Source organism: Chiloscyllium plagiosum, chromosome 29 (genome assembly GCF_004010195.1).
Source record: "Chiloscyllium plagiosum isolate BGI_BamShark_2017 chromosome 29, ASM401019v2, whole genome shotgun sequence".
Lineage (NCBI taxonomy): Eukaryota > Metazoa > Chordata > Chondrichthyes > Orectolobiformes > Hemiscylliidae > Chiloscyllium > Chiloscyllium plagiosum.
In genome coordinates, this window is record NC_057738.1 from 29,221,858 (window position 1) to 29,236,913 (window position 15,056).

Below are 15,056 nucleotides of genomic sequence, written 5' to 3' on the forward strand. Positions count from 1 at the left end.
GAAACAAAATCGAGGAGTGAGGAAGGGTTTTGTGGCCCACCCACAACACGAGATGCTTGGCGGGGCAACAAATTAGGACAAGTCATTGACTAACTATCTTCTCTCGCACCCACAAGATCCCCTGCTTGTCCTTCTCACCTTTGTCGCTCTCTTATCATAACCTGTTCCACTCCAGCTTCCAAAGCCCTCCACTATTCTCAGCACACACTTAAGTCTCAATCATTCCCTAACCAAAAGGCCTAGACTTACCTTGATCTAATAGCTAAGGAGTTCTTGTAGACACACCAGTTAATGAGATCTGCCACTGCTGGGTCTCCTCAGCAGCTGACCATAAAATTGGCTGGGGTGAACCTTACCTTTTTAAGTCAGTCCCCAGTGTATTATCGCTGTGTGCCCTTTTTAATCAGAGGATCAGTGAACATTATGCTAAAATGCTTGTCCCTATCCACAACTCAGACCAATATCTTAGTCAAGATCAGTCTTTTAAGTCATGTTATTCAGAACAGTTAAAAATATAATCAAACATTTCTTCATGATAGCAACAGGTTATCACTTATTAAAGGTATGGCTTGTAAACTTTAATTTACTTGTACAAAAATAGCACATTGGTACAGAGTATTCTACAACATTCAAGGCAACCAGTTAATCATCTGACAAAGAAATCCATCATCACATTTAAAAATATCTGATTCAAGTTCCTGAGAAATCTGCAAATGTTTGTTTGCACTGATAAATGCATTCTTCCTCCACACTGCGAGACACTCAAGTCCTACAAGTTGCTGCTGATCAAATTAAGGCTTTCATAGCGACAAGTACACAGAGAAGGCTGAACCAGCTAAAACTGCTTAGCTTACCAGCACAGAACATTCTGTGTTGCATGTCCATCTATGGACCACCCTGTCTGCTAAGAATTGGCTTGCAGTGTTTTTGGAGCTCAGTGAGCAGGATACCAGGTCCCAGTGCCAGGATCCACTCTTAAGCCAGCCAAGTTCATCAACAGTTAACAGTTCCTCACAGTACTGCTAATTAACCTGGTTCAAATCTTGGACCATGGAGTATGGCCCAGAGCAGTGACTTGACCTCTAACTACTTTGTGCATCATCATAGTACGATTGAGGCCCCAAACAGACCCCCTTACTCCCTGCCTCCACGAGATAGTCAGTTTACTCTTGAAAAAGAGATGGCACTGATAAATGACTCAACCAACAATAAAGTGCTAGCAATGCCCTCATATAAGAATGACCAACACAAACATCTTTTGCTGCCAGCTTAATTATAAAAACTAAACACAAACTTTAATTATTGGCAGGATTTCCATGGTCAGTGCTTTCTCCACACTGTGGCAGCCAGCAAATCCTGGAAGCCAAGGGAAATATATAAATGTAAAGAAAATATTAGTTCTAGATCTAGAAATTGTACAATGAAGTGATAGTCCCTCCAGACAAGTTGAAGTTTTAAATTCCAGCAAAAAGTAGAAATGAATTCTTGTGTTTAAAGTACAACTTAAAATTGTGTAGTGTGAAATTGATTTGGTTTAAAAATGGCCAAAGATCCGATGGGGAGGGGTGGTTAACATATCATCAACTGAAGAGAAAGATAAAGAAACAGTCAAGAGAACAGTTAATCAAGAAAGTTAACATTTTTGATTTGAAAGTAGATTTTTAAAAAATTGAATGATAGTGTTGGCACATACATTTTTTCTGCTCCTTGTCCATCTAAAAGAAATTATTGAACATCATCCAAGAAGCTTTAAAAAAAATTTACATTTTCCTCTAACATTTGGCTTCCAAGATTTTCTGGCTGCCATCTTCCTCCTGGTTTCTTTTTGCACATGAGCGAGCTCTGATCATTTCAGCTCTCTTGTCTCTGTTTTTTCAGGTGATGGCCACAAAATGCAGAAAAAGAACCCTTTATGAGTTTGAAATTCCTTACATTATACTATAGCTGCTTCCTCGACATTCATGTTCTCAGTCAGTCAGTCATTAAAGCTCAAGACCAAAAGAAATATCATACAAGTGATCAATATTAATGTTTAGGGTGTTTTCCCTACCTACTTAAATGCTGCAGCAATGCAGCAGGTACAAATGGTACAATTTATCATGTCTTGCTGTAGTAACTGAATATATTCTGTACAACTGTACAGGCCTAATTATAACTTCAATACAAATGTAGCAATTTAATAAAATTGTGAAGGTACAATGTTATCTCAAAGTCATCTGCAATGTTTTAACTACATGGAATCTAGAATCACAATGATGTTTCCTCATCTCATTTCACCTCACTTCAGCATGTGTTGGCTCAAAATGTTCAATTAAACCGTTTAGCATTTTTTTTTTCCTTTTCTGTTTGTTATTGCTCCAATGATAGTTTCTAAACTTGAGTTTCAAGAAGACGGTAGGTGGTTGTTTTTGACTGGTGCAGACTCAACGAGCTGATGGGTCTTTTCAGTGCAATAAAAATAAATCTAAGAATTTCCTTGTGTTCGAAACACACAATCTAAAATGTGTCAATGCAAGGAGCTCATGGTTTCATTGAGAGACCTATCCACCTAACATGCCCATCTTTGCACTGTGGGAGGAAACCCAAGCACCTGGAAGAAACCCAAGCAGACTTGGGGAAAATTGCTAGAAATTGATTTAAACTGCTATAGAGCTCAGGAAAACTGGTGGTTTTGATGAGAATCAAATTGGCTACTTCATACAAAAGCAAAAAAAAAAGTGGTTAAAAACAGTGCTGGAAAAATGAGAAGATCAGGCACCTTTTAGAGCGAGAGAAGAAGTACTTATGCTTCAAGTAGATTTATCTTTTCATCTAAACTGGAAAACAATAACTGACATAACACATTTTGAATGATGTACAGAGGCTGGGAAAGAAGGAATAGGATGAATGAGCCAAAATGAATGCATTGTGGTCAGGTGGAAAATGAGAGTCAAATACCAAGATAGATGATAATGAACAGCAAAAGAATATGGCAATGGGACAATTAAAGAAACAAAGAAGGGTCTAGAGTTGTAATTAGGCAATGCAGAATAATTACCAACAGTTGCCATTGGAATAAAAATGGGGGCAGATGTTATTCAAAACTGTTGAACTCAATTTTGAGTTTGACGGGCTGTAAAAGAGTCCAATCGAAAAATGAGGTGCTCTTCCTTGAGCTTCACTGGAACATTACAGGAGGCCAAGGAGAAAGAGAGATCAGGGTGGGAGTAGGGTAGAGAATTGATATAATAGGCAAACGGAAATGCAGGATCATAGTTACAGGTTGAAGAGAGTCATCCTGCAAAGTGACACTTTGTAGTCCTAAAGCAGAAGGGATCATGTTAGGAGAAGGGCATACAGTTAAAACACAGACAGGTACAAGCATTCGAGCTTAGACTAGTTTTTAACATTTTCAGATCATAACCACTGCTACTATATCTCAGGCAGCAGCTTCTATGAACAACCCAGCCATTCTCATTTACACTTACACTAAGCCTTTTGCTTTCTTTATCCCACAATTGTCCCATTACCCTTTCCTTTGTAATTGCACCATTTCTCCACTGTCTACCCTCTCACTGACACGTTTTCCATCCCACTAAACTTTCCCCACTTCCGTACATTCTTAAAGCCTGTTAGAGTTCCAACTTTTTCCAGTTTAGCTGTTAGATAAGGATCTGAAATGTTAACTTTCTTTCTCTTGACAGATGCTGCCTGACCTAGTAGGTTTTTCCAATGTTTTCTGTTTTCAAAATTTCCATCAGTGGGATACCTCATAAAATGAGTCAAAAAGAATGTTCGATTATTCTACCGCCACCACGGGGTATGAAAAAGACCAATGAAATCAATTAACTGACCAAATAACAGTGATTTCACCACATCAGGAATTCAGAGTCACACAACCCCGGCTCTCCAGCTACACAGTAAAGGGTGCCAAATACATAAACAGAATTGGAAACAGAGTTAATGTTTCCAGTTCAATATGTCTCCTCTTCAGGATTCTTAAGAAGAGTCATATCAGACTTAAATCACTAACTCTGTTTCACTCTCCAAATGTTGCCAGACCTGCTGAGTTTGTTTCAGGTTTCCAGTATCTATAATACTTTTGTTTTATTTTACTAAAATTTGGCCTAAGAACTAGAGATTTTATCATCATTACATCCCATTTTACAACATAAAAATTTCATGACAGTGATGGGGTGAGGGGATAAGGCAGCCACATCCACTGCCAGCCATCTACCTACATTCTTAGTGGTTTAAACACTGTCCATCTTCCTTTGTGATTGACTCCTCATCTGATGTAAAAACATATGTATGGGCACAGAGATAAATGGGGGCAGGTAACATTCAGCAGGTAACTATGGCACAACATGACACAGGCAATTTCTTCTTACAGCAGCAACAGTATTTTCTTTTTAATTACTGCACAGCCATCACCTTAGTGTTCCAATGTGACTCTATCTAAAAGAAATATCATATGTCCCAAAACTCTTCTGTTTACAGTTGCAAACAGTGCCAAGTCTTCCAACTTCTTTTCACAATTCAGCCCCTGTTTGTTACTATAAGCAAGACATAAAATGAACTTCAATTTGCCAGAGAAGTTGCTCGCTTCACCTTAAAAATGCAGCAAGGTTGGCTTATTTTCTGCTGAACCCTGGGACACTGCTGCCAAATTTAGTGCTTGGCTGATATTAGCTCCCTCAGTTCTGACTGGCAATCAAATCTGGACCTGCTGGTATGTATGGTCCTGCTACACTCTGCCTTAGCTAATGGGTGGCACGGTGGCACAGTGGTTAGCACTGCTACCTCGCAGCTCCAGAGACCCGGGTTCAATTCCCGCCTCAGGCAACTGTCTGTGTGGAGTTTGCACATTCTCCCCGTGTCTGCTTGGGTTTCCTCCGGGTGCTCCGGTTTCCTCCCACAGTCCAAAAATGTGCAGGTTAGGTGAATTGGCCATGCTAAATTGCCCATAGTGTTAGGTGAAGGGGTAAATGTAGGGGAATGGGTCTGGGTGGGTTGCTCTTCGGAGGGTAGGTGTGGACTTGTTGGGCCGAAGGGGCTGTTTCCACACTGTAAGTAATCTAATCTAGTCTACAAAAAAATCATTAAGGAAATGCATAACTCAAATACTTATACTGCCTAGCTATTTGGAGTCCTGATTCCAAAAGTGTGGCCTTGTAAATAATGCATGGAGCATAATTTTTTCAGAATTATTTTCTTCAAAAAATCTTTCAGAGCGTCCGCTCAGGCAATTTCAATCATGTTATGCACTACATAAAGGTCTTAAATTAATCAAGGTTAAGCAACACAATGTACCTCACTGAAAAGGCTGCCATTCACGTAAGATATCCAAAGCTTCCAGAAATTGGGCAATTGACTTATGACAATTTCTGTCAGATTGTCAACAAAGGTTACAGGCTGAGGGGCTTTAAAACGCCAAGCTGCAAGAAAAAGAAACTTGAATTTAGAAAGTGATTATTTGCATATATGCAGTTTAACAATAACTACTTTTTTAAGACACAACTTTAATGCACTAGCTTCCTTCCTGTCTTCAGATAATGTTCAGAATACATGATTAGCACCTCATATCACTTATACCCTAGTAACATATTTATTAAAAATAAAACTGGAAATCTCAGTTACCCTGCTCCAATCTAATCAGTGGCATTGTAATGCAGATACATTACTTTTCTCTGCCTCAATTATGTATTTGGATTCAAAAAAGGAAAAAATATCCCTTTTCGATGGAACCAATTTTCATTGTGAAAACCAATGCATTACTTTTGTCATGTTTTCTGTATCTCAGAAATTATAAATTGGTATACATGCTTTTTTTCCATCTAATTAAATTCAAAATTAGCTTAATTACTGTTCAAATCCATTACTTCAGTAAAAAGATGTTTACATCATGCAAATCAGTAACTGTAGTGAAGTTTGACAAGATATTTGAATTCAGGCCTGTCTACAAAGGAGTCCCATCCTAAAATTGGAAGGGTTGAGTTCAACTCCATCAGATTTTGATATATTTAAAATAGCTCAGTTATAGAGTCATACAGCACTGAGCAGTAACAATTTTAAAATGGTTGAATGACAATAGAATTAAATATCTGATGTATGGTTATGTGCTTCACAGATGCATATTACTTTACAGCTCAATAATTTTTAAATGAAGAACTTTAATAATGGAAAGTGCCTTGTTCATTGAAATACTAACTTTTTAACTGGATATTCAATGACCTGAGGCAGATTGTATTATTAGGTTAGAAATCATCACGTTTATCACTTTGGTTGCACATCAGATTGAACAGTAATAAGAAAAATATCACTTGGCTTCAATGTTGGAAAACAAAACTTACACTTTTCACTTCACCTAAAAGTAGCAACTCTGCATTATTTTTGTGTGTCTCTAATGCTAGCGTGGCATATTTCTGGCCTCTTTAAATTCTATTTTAAGCTGGATGCTAGAAGATACATACAAATGATGTGTAGAGACTCCAAACTAATTTTGTTTCATCTCTTGGGAGAACCTGCTTCTTTTTGCTTCTGTACTACAAACTGGGCTTATTTGGGGAGGGGGGGGGGGGGTGTCAAAACAAACCAAACTGTGTCTTCAGAGACTGGAGCTTTAACATGTTACCTTGTTATCATACAGGTTCTGGAGCTTTAACATGTTACCTTGTTATCATACAGGTTCTTTGCACATTTTCATGTGGGTAAAATGTTTTAAAAAATAATATCCCATGTGTCAAAAAACTCTTATGTAGAACAGAACCTTTTCCTAATACACAGCAGATATTTTAGACAGCATATGATCAGGAAGAAGATACCACAACTGACAGACACGTGATCCTTCTTAGTCAAATCTAAAGGAGATAGAATGAATTGAATTGAATTGAATTGAATCCCCAAAAACAAGTCACTAAAATTGTTCTATAGGACTGAAACAAATCTCACAAAAATGTGCATTTTTTCATAACTATTGTACCAAATTATCATTCAGATGACAGTCAGGTGAAATATTAAATTCATTTTCAGGACAGTTAAGTTTTCAAACCTACCAGACCCTTTACTGTTTCTCAAATAACCCTTTCATTTGTGGTGTGTCCTTAAAGTGAAAGGAAGACACACGGAGAAGTGACAGAAAGATAATTGAGACAGAACCAAAGGAAAATAAGATTTTGTTGCAAAGGTAATCATGATCATTCACTCGTGATATATTGCAAACAGCTCACCCTACAAATTGTACTGCTGAAAAATCCTGTTAAAGAAATAACTGAAGATTTTTTCTACTCCTTTAAATGAGGGAGAAAAAACCCAAATATTATCTCATATACAATGGTTCATTCTCAGTTCATTGGTCATCTTAACATTGTTCCAAATCCAGATCAGTAGCCCTAATAGATTTTACACAAAGCCATCCATAGAAGAAAGAATTTTCATAGCATAGGTACTTAGATAGGATCCCTGAATGAATGCGTATGATATATAGAAAAATGTTCGGCAGTGCTTACAGTCATCCCGAGAAGACTGGAAACTGCTGGCCCTTTTCACTGAACTAGCTTGAGTCAAGCGACTGATTGGAGAAGGTCGCACATCACTGTCCAAATCCAGCATTGGGCCAAGTAGCATGGTTGAACCTATGAAAACAAACAGAATAGTCAGTTTGGCACTGTCTTACATAAGATTCAAGTTTAATTTGGGTGATATATACAGTAGAGGTCTCATAACTGCCAAATATCAAGCCTGCACAGTATTCACTAATGTGTCAAGTACAGCTGTCAGACAGAAGACTAAGTTATTCAGAGATGACAGTTTATCATTTGAAAATAGCTTCAAAAATAGCACAAATGCTGTTATTCAATTGCCATTTTAAAACATATACTGTGGCGTTTTGAAAATAAAACATAGAAAACTATCATTGAAATGTAGAAGATGGTTGCATTTCAAACAAAAAAAATCAATTAATAATGCCCTTCTATCCACAGATTCCAGCAAGAAAGGAAAGATCAATGAATACTGTTTCATACAAGTAAAATTAATTCATGACAAGAAATCTTGCTTCCAAAATCTGATACGACAGTAAAAAGCTTTAGGCCCCATTACCAAGACTAAATAGGTAGGTCACTTCTTAGGATCATATAGGGGTGATAGCTTCCTTATCGAAATAAATGCTTCACAAAAATGTTAATCTTTGTAAAATGAAACAATTTCATTTAATGTACAAAAGATCTTCAGTTTAAAATAGCAATATTAATTAAACTTATTTAAAATCAAAATACAAATAATGTTCTTCAAGTTCAACTTTGTTAATTAACACTGTAGTATAGATGAAGGTGAGGACTGCAAATGCTGGAGATTAGAGTCCAGAGTGTGGTGATGGAAACGCAGAGCAGGTCAGGCAGCATCAGAGGAGTAGGAGAGTTGACGTTTTGGACAAAAGCACTTCATCAGGAAGCCACACTCTCGACTGTAATATAGGTGTCAACCAAATGGGAAGTACAGCTTTGTCAGTGATCTGCCCAGCAATTTAATGCAGCATTATTACTGATGAGATCATGGAGTTTTGTAAATAAACTGACGTGCAAATTTTCATAAACAATTTGTAATTTAGAAAATTTGTAGTGGTGTTTCAGTGAAAGCCTGGATGTGGAGTTTGTTCAATAACGATTAGGAGGATGCAAATGAGTGATAATCTGTGAACACTGTTCTCACACAAACCCCTCTTATCCATTTTTCTTGTTGCAAACTGCACTTCACCTCTGATAAATTACCCACAGACATGGAGATAATCCACAGAACAGCTAGGGAACTGATCAAACTTCATCACATTCAATCCAAAAAGTCAGCGCAACCTCAATCATTGAATTCCAGTATGAATCAGAAAAAGCTTACATTCACCTGAGTAACAGGGGAGGCAAACATAATGTGCCTTTACTTCAAAGGGACTGGAGTATAAAGATAGGAAAGTCTTGTTAAAGCTACACAAGGCATTAGTCAGATCGCACTATGATGAAAGCAAATTACTGCAGATGCTGGAATCTGAAACCAAAAGAGAAAATGCTGAAAAATCTCAGCAGGTCTGGCAGCATCTGTAAGGAGAGAAAAGAGCTGATGTTTGACAAAGGGTCAGTTAGACTCGAAACGTCAGCTCTTTTCTCTCCTTACAGATGCTGCCAGACCTGCTGAGATTTTCCAGCATTTTCTCTTTTGGTTTCACACTATGATGATATGTGCCTTTAAGAGGGATTAGTCTGTCCTCGTTCTGTTGAAGGGTAGCGTTGTAAACCTGGTGTCAAGGTCTCTGCTCCGTGGAAAGCAGTGTAAATTACTTCATTTTGTTTTTAATTAGACAAAAGAAGCATGGGTAGTCGAATCAGGCTCTCACAGATCTACAGTTTTAGTTGTGTTTTCTGTTGAAGTTTAAGTTGCTACATACAGCTAAAACTTAGTGCTTTCTCTGCTCCTAGAGCGAGAAGACAGCTCAGGAGATTGAAATGGTTTTGCTCAATTGCAATGCAAAGGGTCTGTTTAATAGATGTTGCTATATTGGAACAGTTAATGAGTAGTATCTAAATAATATTTTATTACATCTTTTTAATGCAGTTAAAGTCATGCCAAATTTTTTTATTTGTATTTTACTGTAGTATAAGATGACAGAGGGTCGTGATTGATGGGAATTGTTCATCCTGAAGTTCAGTTAATAGTGGTGTACTGCAAAGATCTGTTTTGCGACCACTGCTGTTTGTCATTTTTATAATTGACCTGGTGAGAGCGTAGAAGGTTAGGTTAGTAAATATGCTGATGACACACATGTCGGTGGAGTTGTGGACATTGCGGAAGGATGTTGCAGGTTACAGAGGGACATAGAAAGGTTGCAGAGCTGGGCCGAGAGGCGACGAATGGAGTTTAATGTGGAAAAGTGTGAGGTGATTCACTTTGGAAGGAGTAACAGGAATACAGAGTACTGAGTTAATGGTAAGATTCTTGGTAGTGTGGATGAGCAGAGAGATCTTTATATCCATTTGCATAGACCCCTGAAAGTTACCACCCAGTTTGATAGGGTTGTAAGGAAGGCCTGTTAGCTTTTATTGGTAGAGGGTTAGAGTTTTGGAGTCATGATGTCATGCTGCAGCTCTGATGTGGCCACACTTGGAGTATTGCATACAGTTCTGGTCACTGCATTATAGGAAGCACATGGAAGCACTGGGAATAGTGCAGAGGAGATTCACCAGGATGTTGCCTGGTAGGGAGGGAAGGTCTAATGAGGAAAGGCTGAGGATCTTGAGGCTGTTCCTCAGATAGTAATGGCTCACACGAGGGGACATAGCTTTAAATTGAAGAGTGACAGACATAGAATGGATGTCAGAGGTAGATTCCTTACTTAGAGAGTAGCAAGGGCGTGGAATTCCCTGCCTGCAACAGTAGTAGACTGGCCAACTTTAAGGCACTTAAATGGTCACTGGATAAATATATGGATGATAGTGGAATACTGCAAGTTAGATGGGCTTCAGGTTGGTTTCACAGGTCAGCGAAACATTGAGGCCGAAGGGCCTGTATTGCGCTGCAGTGTTCTATGTATAAGAATATAGTACGTTTTGCTTAAAGCCTAGTGGTGTGACCAGTAGAGTCACATCTGGAACAGAGTGCCTTACATTTGCCTTTAAGATAATTGTAGGCTATCTCATTGACATATTTTGAGGGGGTTTGGACTGGTCCATAGCAACCCTCGAATACTTGAACAACCCATACTATCAGAAGAATGTGATTCCACTGAAGAGAATAAAGTGGAAATTCACTGGGATGCTGCCTGGGATGAAAAGTCTCAATTATGAGGAGAAACAGGTTAGGCTGGGTTTATTTTCCTTGGAGCAGAGGAGGCTGAGGGGGTGAATCTGACTGAGGTATACAAAATTATGACAGTATTGACAGAGTAGATCATGAGAATTTCTTCTCCATGGTAGAAATGGCTAAGACCATAAGGCACAAATTTAAGGCGAAGAACAAGTGGTCTAGACAAGACCTGAAAAAGACTTTTTTCACCCAGACAGTTACAGAAATATAGAATATACTGTCTGAGATAGTGATGGAGGCAGATACTCTCACAACATTCAATAAGTATCTGGATGAGAACTTAAAATGCCAGTGCATAGTAGGCTATAGATCAAGTGCATGTAAATAGGAATAATATAGTTCATTATTTGTTGGTCATAATAGACATGGTGGGCCATAAGGTCTTTTTCTATGCTATATGACCCTTTACTTTTGCTCCCCTTATTGAAGGATGATATTTTTGTGATAACAGGCAGTCCATAGAAGTTTCACTAGGTTAATGATGGGGTATGGAGAGACTGTCTAATAAGGAGAGATTGACAAGATTGGGTTTGTACTCACTGGAGTTTCAAAGAATGAGAGGCGACCTTATTGAAGCATAAGAGATGCTAAGGGAGCTTGACATGGTACACGTGAAGAGGTCGTTTCCTCTTGTGGGAGAGGCTAGAACCAGATGGCATTATCTCAGAGTAAGAAATGAGGTAGAATTTCTTCTGAGGGTAGCAAATTTGTGGAATTCTCGATTGCTAAGGGCCAGTGAACCTGGATTATTAAGTATATTCATGGCTGAGATCAACAGATTTTCATTTAGGAAGAGAATCACGGGTTACTGGAAAAGAGGCAGGAACGTGGATTATCAGCTATGTTCTCATTGATGACAGAACTGGCTCAATGGGCTGAATGCCTACTTCTGCTCATGGAAAGAGATACCTTCTCATATCGCTTTTCATGGATAAGGCATCTTAGCAAAGGCAGACATGAGACAGGCAGAAGGAAATTCATCAATGCCTCTGATGTGCCAGTTCAGTCTTCAGTAAAGTGAGGAAATGAATATTTGAGGACCATGATCTTAAACCTGAGACCAAGGTCATGATTTATCAGATAGGTTTAGGGTGAGAGGGGAAAGATTTAAAAGGAAGCTAAGGGGCAACTTTTTCACGCAGAGGATGATGCCTGCATGGAATGAGCTACCAGAGGAAGTGGTTCAGGCTGGTGCAATTACAACATTTAAAAGGCATCTGGGTGGGTATATGAATAAGAAGGCTTTAAAGGAATATGGGCCAAGTGCGAGTAAATGGGATTGGATTAGGTCCAGATATCTGGTCAACATGGATGGTTTGGACCGAAGGGTCTGTTTCCATGCTGTACGTCTCTATGACTCCATATCAGTGATCCCCACTTTCAGATAGGCTTTAGAAACTAGAACTACTTTACAGATGGAACCATAAAGCACTGGAGTAATATCTGAGGTGTCTTCATAAATCATTCAAAACCAGTGATAAGAAAAGCAATCCAACAACAGTGTTTGATCCATAGTCAACATGCCCAGATAATCACTCAAAGTAATTTTTGCTCTGTAAGACATATTATTTGAACGCTTGACACCAGAACTTAGTTGTGACTGGAAACTCCTAAGAGGACTGTTGAAGTGTTTTGGGGTAGTTCTCAAAGTATCCTTGAAGAAGTCAACATTCTCGCTACCCCATGAGAAGCTAAGGTCTGTGACTGGCCAAAATGGAAAAGGTGCATATGAAAAGACACCCAATCTGGAGCATGCACAGGACAGTAGAGGCATTGGAGAAAATGCATGAACCTCCAAACAACTCATGTACTCAATCCTTGAAGCACTATTGAACCAACTGTCATCACAGGTCAATTGACCTAGTGCAAAAATAAGTCATCCTCGATCTCAAAGGTCTGCCGAAGAAAATAGTGGACTTTCAATCCATGCATTTGAGGTTTCTCAAACGGCAAGTTAAAAGGATGCAGACGTGTCAGACTTCCAGATTCAAATACCTTGCTGATTTCAATCAATCAGATTACCAATAAGGTACTGGGGCTTTGGTGGCACCGTGGTTCAAATCCCACCTGCTTCAGAAGTATGTCATAACATATCTACTAACAGGTTAACTGAACTGACTGAGAAAAAAACATAAAATTCTGGAAAAGCTTGGCAGGTCTGGCAGCATCTGTCAAGAAAAAAGTTAACATTTCAGGTCCGGTGACCCTACTTTAGAACTGATGGAAGCTAGAAAAGGTTGGTATTTATGAAGATGGAATGGTGGGGAAGGCAGGACAAACAATAGGTGTAGATAGAGCCCAAAGAGAGAAAAAAACAGATGGACAGACAAAGACGTAGGTAAAGGTCAGCCTGGGAGAACAAGTGGTTGCTAATGGAAACTGTTAGTAGCTGACAATGGGTTGTGTGTGCTGGCAGTCCATGTGATAACCAGGCCTGGTGTGTGGGAGTTAGGATAATGACATAGGAGAAGGTGCTCATGCCCTAAAATTGTTGAACTTATTATTGAGTGCAGAAGGTTGTAGAGTTCCCAAGTGGAAAATAAGATGAGACTCTTTCAGTTTACGCTGACCTTTGCTGGAGCATTGCAGCAAGCCTGAGACAGAGATGTTGGCCCAGTGAAACGATGGTGTGTTAAGTAGCAGGCAACAGAAAAATAAGGAGAGAACGTAGGTGTTCAGCGAAGCCGTCATCCAATATGCATTTTATTTCCCCAGTGAAGGGAGGAGTTCAGAAAAGATTTACAAGGATGTTGCCAGGGTTGGAGGAGTTGAGCTACAGGGAGAGGCTGAACAGGCTGGGGCTGTTTTCCCTGGAGCATCGGAGGCTGAGGGGTGACCTTACAGAGGTTTGCAAAATTATGAGGGGCATGGATAGGATAAATAGATAAAGTCTTTTCCCAGGGGTAGGGGAGTCCAGAACTAGAGGGCATAGATATAGGGTGAGGGGGGAAAGATATAAAAGAGACCTAAGGGGCAACTTTTTCACGCAGACGGTGGTACGTGTATGGAATGAGCTGCCAGAGGATATGGTGGAGGCTGGTACAATTGCAAAATTTAAGAGGCATTTGGATGGGTATATGAATAGGAAAGGTTTGGAGGGATATATGGCAGGTGGGACTAGTTTGGGTTGGGATATCTAGTTGGCATGGACAGGTTGGACCAAAGGATCTGTTTCCATGCTGTACATCTCTATGACTACATTGATAGCAGCGAATACTGTACAGATTGAGTGAATTGCACTTAAAGCACTGGAAGATCTGTTTGGGACCTTCGATGGTGAGGAATGGGCAAGTCAACAGGCAGGTGTCACACCTTCTATGGTTGCAGGGGAAGATGCCGTAGAGACGTGTTGACATTGGAGGAGGAATGGACCAGGGTGAGCCAGAGGAAACAGTCCTTGCAGAAGGTTGACAAGGGAAGGGTGTGTCTGAGAGTGACCGAAAGTTTTGAAGGATGGAATGAAATCGGTCACAAGCTCCTTGCTATCAAGAGGATTGCCATAGGTGTCTCACTAAGAGCAGACAGTGAAGACTCAGCTCTAATGTTCCCTGCAGACAAAAGCTTGCTGACAAATATCATTTAGGTTTGCTCACAAAGAATCAGCAGTTGGGAAAGGTGTCGGTGGAAAAATGGCTCCCATAGTCTAATTAAATTATTTCAGGAGATAGATGCAAGAAGAAGAAAGGTAATAGAGAAATTGAGTACACTTGTTTAACTTAGTCAAGTTGCTAAACTCAAATTATCAGATGATCCAATTATTTCATCACAAAAGCTCCACTTTGTCCTTATTTTTTGTTCAAACTAAATCACTGTCAAAAAATATTATTTTGAAACCATCAGAAATTGACAAAAAAAATTTAGCCTTAGTTTGTGCTGCAAAGTTTGAATTGAATGATGCAAAAACCCAAGGGTCTGCACTACAGCAAACCAACTGACACCCAGCCCTGGGCTCCATGACCAGTTAGGAAAAGAAGGCAGGATGATGTGACCATTCTATAAAAAGAAGGATTTATAACCGAAAAAGAGTTTAGTATAATTTACTAACTCCACCTGCATTTCAATTTTGATGCAATTGGAGGAATAGAAAGAGAGGTTCTGTTGCAAAATCTGAGGGGTGACAATGAATAACACTTTCCCTAAGATAGGGAAGGAGAGTACAGCCCCTCCATTCGGGGAGGTGTTGATGATGTGGTCCAGGAAGATAGCAGGTTTGTGAAGCCTCCAACATG

At 39.4% G+C, this 15,056-nt stretch overlaps 1 protein-coding gene across 7 annotated transcripts in view; it reads right to left on the bottom strand.

Annotated features, from left to right (window-relative positions):
• exoc2 (exocyst complex component 2) overlaps window positions 1-15,056 on the bottom strand; it is a 318,264-nt gene that overhangs the window by 119,717 nt on the left and 183,491 nt on the right. For all 7 annotated transcript variants that reach the window (XM_043719385.1, XM_043719383.1, XM_043719382.1 and 4 more), the window contains 2 exons: window positions 7,488-7,613; window positions 5,293-5,417 (listed from right to left, as the gene is read on the bottom strand). In XM_043719385.1, coding sequence (XP_043575320.1) covers window positions 5,293-5,417; window positions 7,488-7,613 — 251 coding nt within the window. The remainder of the gene's footprint in view (window positions 1-5,292; window positions 5,418-7,487; window positions 7,614-15,056) is intronic.